Genomic DNA, 7,908 nt, shown 5'->3' with positions numbered 1-7,908 from the left:
CAAACCAGAAAAAATAGGCAGCAAGGAGTAGGAACAACAACTGAATTAAACACCAAGTCATGATATTGAGGAGTGAACTCCAGCAAAGGCAAGATTTTGTCCACCCCCCTTTGCTAAAAGGTCTGCCAAAGAATTAGGAAATTTGACATAGTTTAATACTTTTTTTAATAATCAAAAGGATATGTTGATAGAGAAGGGATGTTACCCCTAACAGATATCAATACAGCAAATAGAAAAATAAAATAAAAGAGGGGTAACAATCCCAAAGCAAAGAAGAAAGCTACAGGTCAATTAAAGAAGCTAAAACAAAAGCAGGTCAAAACAATAAGTTGGGCAACACACATATAAGGTGAGAAGCTTGATAGAGAAAACCCAAACTCTGTCCTAGATAGAAGCAAAACCAAACTCATGAACCACGCCATAAAAACAAACCAGAGCTTGGGCAGAACCTAGAAGACACAAAATAGAAATGCATACTTTTTTTAGACGACAAAATGCATGCTAGAACTTAGGAAAAGTAATTATAACTTACATGTGTGCAACCATGTTCTCAGTAGTTTCAACCTCATGAAGATTGTCCAGCCTATTAAATATTCAAAACATCAACTTATAAAAAGTTCAACATTGCAAAATAGTAGAACTTAGAAAATAAATTTAGTAACTCATCATAATGTTGTACACTTAAATGATATTCTTACTTACCGAGTGGAATCTAAAAAAGAAGGCTGTCATCCTTTCCTCAAGTTTCTTTTCCATTCTTTCCTCAAGTTGCTTTTCTACTTTTTCTTCAAATTGTTTTTCCCTTTCTTCAAGTTGCCTTTGACTATCTTCAATGCGCGCAACCATTTCTTCTCTCTTGCTACGCTCTTCTTGAAGTTGAGTCTCAACTTCTACCAGTTTCATTTCCATGCCCTGACGCTTTTCTCGCTCGCTCACTAATTGTCCATGTAAAGCTGCAGTAGATTTTCCTTTTGTTGGTTGAATTCCAGCACCAAGACCACGACAATAAAATGAACGTTCCCCTAAAACTGATTTAAAAGCACCATTGATAATTGGATCTTTCTCAGCCTCCTCATCTGCTTGTTCTAACATCTTCATGGAAGTTTCTTGAACCTTCATCTATTAAAGATAAAAAGTAAAACCATAGTATAATTAAAAGATTAAAAAATGAAATTGATGAGATTGAATTTACAATGCATCTACAACATGCACACTTGCTAAAAGAAAACATCACACATGAAACTAGTCATAAGAATTTATATAATAAATCATATAAATAGGGTCTTTACATGAACTTCCCTAGAAGCCTCATTTACCCATTCTCCATTGTTGTTTGTATGAGTCATTCTCCATAAATCTTGATAATTGGGCTCCTTTTGAGTTTCAGGATCTCTCTGAATTTTTTTTCATAGCCATAGAGAATAATCACTATAAATTATTAATTCAATGAGCAACTTATATTCAAACAGTTTAGTGTTTTTGGTATTACCGCATCATAGCTAACAGCTTGAAATGACTTCCTTCCACATCTATGGTTGATAACTTGTTTTGATTTATTTGCTTTGTTCCTGGCACTCATTTCCTGAAAAAAATACAAGTATAATTATTGTAGTAACTTTTTTTTTAGATGAGAGACGTAGAAGTGTTATACGTTAAAGAAAACTCTATATCGGAGTCCAAATTAGGCATAGTACAGTTGCTGAGTTAACTTATAATATTTGCATTAGGAACTTCTATATTCAAAAAGAAAGTAGAATATACTCAAAATCAATCTTGTCAGTCAGCAGTAGTGAAGTTTCACAAGACTGTATGGGGGCCGTGTAGGTTTTTCTTTTTTCTTTTTTCCCTCCAATATATATAACTACTTCTTTATGGCTTTATCAACTTCTACCTTATAGGTATATTTGCAATAAATATGATACCAACATACCTTATAGGTAGGACTTGAAAACTTATCTACCAAGTGCTCCCAATCTTCCTCACTTATCTCATCAGGCTTATGTTCCAAAGCCATCTCATTTGTTTCATACTTTTTAAAGTGTTCATGAAGTTTACCTCTATGGCTTCCATAGAGTCTTTTTGCTGTATTAAGAATAACCTCTTTGTTATGCTCCGTTTGATCAATATCAAAAGTATCCTGCACCCAACAATTACATGAAATATATTGTAAGTATTGTATTAACACAAAAGAAAACAGAAAAATAAATTAAATAATGATATTTACAAAAACTTGTGATAGTATATGATCTTTTGCCGTGTCAGGAACTTTTTTCCACCCTTTGACATTAAAAGGAGCCTTTTTTTTTACAAGCACAGAAATTTCAGTAACAAAATCTGGAGCTCCTGGTCCAACCGCCACCATCTTGTCAAGAGGAATACAAAGGGGCAATTTTCCAGTAGCACTCTTCATTTTCTTTTTTGTAACACTTGTTCCAGTTGTTTTTCCTCTTCCAGCTTTTTTTGTTCTTGAACCCTCTATTGAATTTTCACAAATAATGGGAAAAGAAAGTTATCACTAACATAATGTAAGAGTTTAAGATAAGAACATAAAAAATATTATAATGAAAATAAAATTAAAATAAAAAAACTTTGAAGAAAAGAAAATTATAGTACCTCCTTGTTGTTGACTCATAGTAGCATTTGAAGAATTTGGATGTGTTGAATCCATTACCTGAGTTGGGGGTGCCATTTCTAAATAAAAGAAAAATATGCATATTAAATAAGTGAACTAAAAAGCAAACCTACTTGGGCATTAAAACGACTAGGGGCAAAGAGCAAGTCACATATAGCCAACAAATCAAAGAAGAGAGACCACCTAATGCAAAGACTACATAAAAGCCAATGAATCATTTTTATTTTTATTTTTGACAACAGAATTTTTTTATTGATTTGCAGTAATAGATTGGAAAAACCCTCCCACATAAGTTAAACCATTTACTCCTCAACAATCAACCCAGGCAGTAAGAATGAAGTCCAACAAAATCCTACCATAGTCCAATCCCAATGACATGCATATATAGCCAAGATTAAAACTTGCACAAAAAGCATAAAGCAACCCACAAACCCACAACCAGAATACGCCTAAGAATGAAGTCCACAAAATCCTCTTCACCTATTGAAAACAGTATTGTGTTGTTGTATTTTCTGCTAGTAACCTTTAATCGAATCAACAGTTCAGCAATGTTAGCACAAGGTCACCAATGATATTGAAGCAGAAAAAAACCCCAAATCAGAGATTGATCAAAAGAAAACAGCCCCCAAAATTCTCAAGTTACCACCAAAAACCCCAAGATTATCAATGGGGATAGGAAAGCTCAATAGTCTGCACCGCACAAAGGAACAACACCACCAAAAACACCTGGCACATAGCAAATAGAAGCCAAAATTTCACAACTCAGAGAACCAAACCTGAGGTACAGGGATACTAAAATCCCCCCTCACCTCATACAGACATCTTCCTGTAGTGAGAGCATCAAAAATTCAAAATTGCTTTCTTTTGTTTCTGAAAAATGATCACGTTTTGCATAAACATAAGAGAGAGCAAGGGAAATTCAAATCCAGGGCATCAGGGCATGAATTGCATAAGACTGAGAGAGCAAGAAAAATTCAAAACCAGGGCATCACTCATAAGGGCATGAATCGCATAAGAGAGTGAGACAAAGACTGCGAGAGAAATAGGTGAGGCTGGTGGTGGTGGCCGCTTGGCCGGTGGACGGTGGTGAACTGGTGGGCGGTGGCTGGTGCGTGTGTGCTTGACGGCTTGACCTAGGGTAGCGACATGGCAGACTGCAACTCTCCATCTCCTTTCTCACCTTTTTTCATCCCAGTTCCCACTCACAAATTCGTGGCTCTCTTCAATTAAAAAACTGACAAACTCATGTACTTTTCCATATGACTGATGAAACATATTAGGCATATAATTTAGGAACACAAAGGCGAACAACAAACAAGATAGGGCAGGTTGGCGCAGGACAAGAGAAACCGCAAACAGAACATAGCCACCCAAAAGCATACAATTAAAAATTACTGACCTCTATTGTTGTGGAGACACAGAGTCTATAGCTTGCAACACAGCTTCAAAAGAAAACCCTTTCGTTCAGAAACAAACACGCAGCGATGGGGAGATTAGGAACAAAGAGCTGGTATTAGAAATAAGTGAAACTCCTTCATGATATGAGTGATTTTAGAACTTCTGAACATAACCAGGAAAAAAACCCATTCACCATGAGGGAGATGATGAGATACGTGTTTAGTGCTTGTAGACAGTTTCTGAAAAATGGGAAAGTAAAAAATTGAGCGCTAAAAAGTAGCGCCAAAAAAATTAGTAAATATTTGCTTCTAGAAATTTCATAAAAACTTGAATTTCAAATCTGTTGCTTTAATTTTTGAACGAATTTCAGATATGTTGCTGATAAATAGAATTTAAAAAATCTGTTACTGATAGATATAATTTCAAAAGAAAATAAATTTTTTAAAGAAAAATAAATAAAATTAAATGCTTTATAAAGTTCATTGAAAATAATATAATAGTTCTTAATCAAGTAATTGATATATTTGTTAATAAAATATAATAAAATCTTTAAACTGATTTTTTTTACAATTGCATTTACTATTCAAATACAAAATAAAGTATATGATTGTTTCAAATAATACATAAAACTAACGTAAAAGATAGCATAAAAAAGTAGTTTTTATAAACATTCGGTACCCGGTCACACTTTGGATGTCGCCAAATTTGAGATTTAGTCATAGTTAAGGTTCATCATCCCTCCCCATAGTGTATTGCGTGGGGATCGAACCCGAAAGTTCTTCCCACACACTCAACCTGCGTTGCCAACTGAGCTACCCCTCTTGGGTATAGAAAAGTAGTTTCAATGGTTGATGTAGATTAAAATCATTTATCTAATTGTATTTTTTTTTCTAATCTTCATAAATTTTGAAATCATTTATGAATTTTTTATGTTTATGAATTTTTTTTTTTGCGATTTCAAAATTGTGAGTTATTCTGATATAAATTTTGAGATCAAATTAATTCACGTATAAAGGTGTACTTTGAAAAGAAAGGTGGTACATTCAAATCTCTATCAGAAATGGTGGTAGCGTACAATGAAAACCAATCACCATCAACCTCCCAAATCTGAATATCAAAGCCATAACCAGCCCACCCGGAGACAAAGCACACATCTCGCAGTCTCTGCGGATTTTGACCGGAGAAAAAAGGGATTTTACGTCAATAAAAGTCAAAAATAAAATATGTCAAGATTAAAATTAATTAATTAACTCAGACACTATTTAATGTGAAATTATAAGGATAAATACTTGTGTTAAAATTCAACAAAATATAAAAAATAGGTATTTTACATATTTCTTCTAAATTTTACCAAAACCTAATAAAAAATTCAGGGCCAAAATGTATCTTTTATTCTGTGTCAGAATCTTCTTTCTCAGACAAATCATATTCGCTTGCATGAGATTCTTCTTCATCACTATCTGAGTCACTTGCATCATCCAATTCTTTTTGTTCTTCTTCCTTGTCAATAATACTTTCATCCAAGCATAGACCTGCAACATCATGCCTATTTAAAACCTCATCGTCTTGATTTACTAATGGTGCATCATCATCCTCATTTAAAACAACTTCATCTTGGTTTACTGATGGTGTTTTCAGTTGTCCATGTGTATCACCCAACTCATTTAGTTGATATGCTTCCAAGTCATCGTCAACTTCAACATTTGGCAAGTCAAAGACATGTCTTGGCTTGACTTTAACAACCGTATACCAATTTTCCTTGTCACTGTATTTTACATAATAAACCAAACCAGCTTGAGATGCCAAGATATATGGATCACTTTTGTAATATAACTTTGTCATATCTATACTAATAAATCCATATTCATCTCTCCTATATCCCATGCCCTGATTTTGGCCTTCGGAAGGAGCCTCAAACCAATCACATTCAAATAGTATAGCAAAGTTGCTATTCAAATATCTTATTTCAGTGATCTTTCTAACCACACCATAAAAATCAACATGTCCGGTTAACTCATCCCCTTTCACTATCACACCACTGTTTTGGGTTTTTAGGTGTTTCTCAGCATCTTTTGTACGAAACTTGAAGCCATTTAGAATGTATCCTTTGTGGTTGAACACTCGAAAGTCCGGCCCTTTTGATAATATTTCTAGTTGTTTACTAATCCTCTCATCACCCAATTGTTGTAATCGCAAAACCTACATTTAAGTTTTGTTAAAACCATCATACCATATAAAACTAAATATAAATGATTATCACAGTATATAAAATTCTATCGACAACTTTAGGTATAAGTTAAACATCCATCTTATTACCTCATTTTCAAACTATTTGGGGAATTGTTCCTTGTGCCTCTTTTCTATGTTTCTATGACTTTCATTTTTTATCTTCGCCATGTGCTCTCTGAAAATTGTTATGAGTATACAATAATTAGAAATTCAGATATATTATAGTCACTACTAATAAGAATAAAAGTTAGACTGATGACACTTACTCAATCCAAGGTCTGACTTCTTCACAATTTTGTAATATGTAAAAATGAGCTTGTTGAAGTTCAGAAGAGTTTATACATTCCCACGAACCTCCTCCAATAGATCGACCATTGCTTTTGAACACTGACAAACCAACAGATTCATTACTTGCATAGTCCATATATCTATCTGGCCGATTTAATCTAGAATCCATGTCGGTCAAATATCGAGCACAAAATGTCATACACTCTTCAGACACATAGCCTTCTGCTATGGAACCTTCTGGCCGTGCTTTGTTGCGCACATAACTCTTTAGAACGCGCAAAAATCTAACCATAAACAAAAAAAAATTACATATAAAAATTTGAGAATTAAAATATTTGGATTTATATATCAAAAATATTTAAACTAACCTTTCAATAGGATACATCCATCTATATTGAACAGGACCTCCAGTTTTTGCTTCATTTGCCAAGTGAATTGATAGATGAACCATAACATCAAAAAATGACGGAGGGAAGATGCGCTCCAGCTTACAAAGTGTCACTGCAATTTGATTCTGTAAACGATCCAGCTCATTTAATTCTAACTCTTTAGAGCATAAATCACCAAAGAATAAAGACAACTCAATCAAAGGATCACAAGCATCCTTGGGAAGCAATCCTCTTATGGCAAGGGGAAGAAGTCTCTCAAGTATAACATGATAATCATGACTTTTAAGTCCTGAAATCTTGAGTTCATTTATATTTACGCAACGACCTATATTTGAGGCATATGCATCAGGAAACCTCACATCCTTCAAGATACGACAAAAATTAATCTTTTCTTCCTTTGACATCGTGTAACGTGCTGGTGGAATCATATATTTATCCCCAACCTTTATAGGATGAAGCTGCTTCTTGAGTCCCATACGTTGCAAATCTAATCTAGACTTTATTGTATCTTTTGTTTTGCCTTCTAGATCCAACAACGTCCAATAACACTTTCACAAATATTTTTCTCCACGTGCATCACATCTATGTTATGCCTCAATAAATTTGTTCTCCAATAAGGTAATTCAAAAAGATATTTTTCTTCTTCCAATTATGATTTACGTTTGCAGTTCTTTTTCTTTTTCTTGTAGCTTTTCCAAATGGTAGCAGCTCAAGACTCTCCAGTTGTGCAATCACTTGATCTCCAGTTAATGGTTCAGGTGCAATCCTTAACTCTCGTGTGTTATCAAAAGGGCTCTTTTTCATACGCCAAGGGTGTTGAGTAGGTAAGAATCTACGATGGCCCATGTAGCATTGCTTGTGACCATATTTCAAACGACAAGAGCTGGTTTCGGAATGACAACAAGGGCAAGCTAGTTTTCCTTTAGTGCTCCATCCAGATAGCATGGCATAAGCCGGAAAGTCATTGATTGT

The 7,908-nt window shown here is 34.3% G+C and overlaps 2 protein-coding genes across 2 annotated transcripts; both read right to left on the bottom strand.

Annotated features, from left to right (window-relative positions):
- Positions 1–565: 565 nt before the first annotated feature.
- Positions 566–2,689, bottom strand: LOC130743730 (uncharacterized). The gene is made up of 7 exons (XM_057595958.1): positions 2,614–2,689; positions 2,225–2,475; positions 1,931–2,137; positions 1,490–1,582; positions 1,290–1,394; positions 703–1,119; positions 566–583 (listed from the first exon to the last, which is right to left on the bottom strand). Exons 1-7 carry the CDS (start codon positions 2,687–2,689, stop codon positions 566–568), a joined length of 1,167 nt encoding a protein of 388 aa, XP_057451941.1.
- A 2,730-nt stretch (positions 2,690–5,419) lies between these two features.
- Positions 5,420–7,412, bottom strand: LOC130743729 (uncharacterized). The gene is made up of 3 exons (XM_057595957.1): positions 6,916–7,412; positions 6,660–6,831; positions 5,420–6,229 (listed from the first exon to the last, which is right to left on the bottom strand). Exons 1-3 carry the CDS (start codon positions 7,410–7,412, stop codon positions 5,420–5,422), a joined length of 1,479 nt encoding a protein of 492 aa, XP_057451940.1.
- Positions 7,413–7,908: the final 496 nt, after the last annotated feature.

The sequence above is a fragment of the Lotus japonicus genome, chromosome 3, assembly GCF_012489685.1.
Source record: "Lotus japonicus ecotype B-129 chromosome 3, LjGifu_v1.2".
In the NCBI taxonomy this organism is placed as follows: domain Eukaryota; kingdom Viridiplantae; phylum Streptophyta; class Magnoliopsida; order Fabales; family Fabaceae; genus Lotus; species Lotus japonicus.
The sequence above is the reverse complement of the archived record's forward strand: the minus strand, read 5'-3'. Positions and strand labels throughout refer to the sequence as shown.

Bases quoted from the DNA above. Each gene is read 5' to 3' on its own strand.
- LOC130743730 (XM_057595958.1), bottom strand. From the start codon at position 2,689: ATGGCACCCCCAACTCAGGTAATGGATTCAACACATCCAAATTCTTCA. The intron at 2,476-2,613 runs GTACTATAATTT...AAAATTCAATAG, and splicing joins TATGAGTCAACAACAAGGAG to AGGGTTCAAGAACAAAAAAA. The intron at 1,120-1,289 runs GTAAAGACCCTA...TATCTTTAATAG, and splicing joins AGGCTTCTAGGGAAGTTCAT to ATGAAGGTTCAAGAAACTTC.
- LOC130743729 (XM_057595957.1), bottom strand. From the start codon at position 7,412: ATGGGACTCAAGAAGCAGCTTCATCCTATAAAGGTTGGGGATAAATAT. The intron at 6,832-6,915 runs GTTAGTTTAAAT...GTTTATGGTTAG, and splicing joins TGGATGTATCCTATTGAAAG to ATTTTTGCGCGTTCTAAAGA. The intron at 6,230-6,659 runs GTTGGTTTGTCA...ACTTAAATGTAG, and splicing joins ACTATGCAAGTAATGAATCT to GTTTTGCGATTACAACAATT.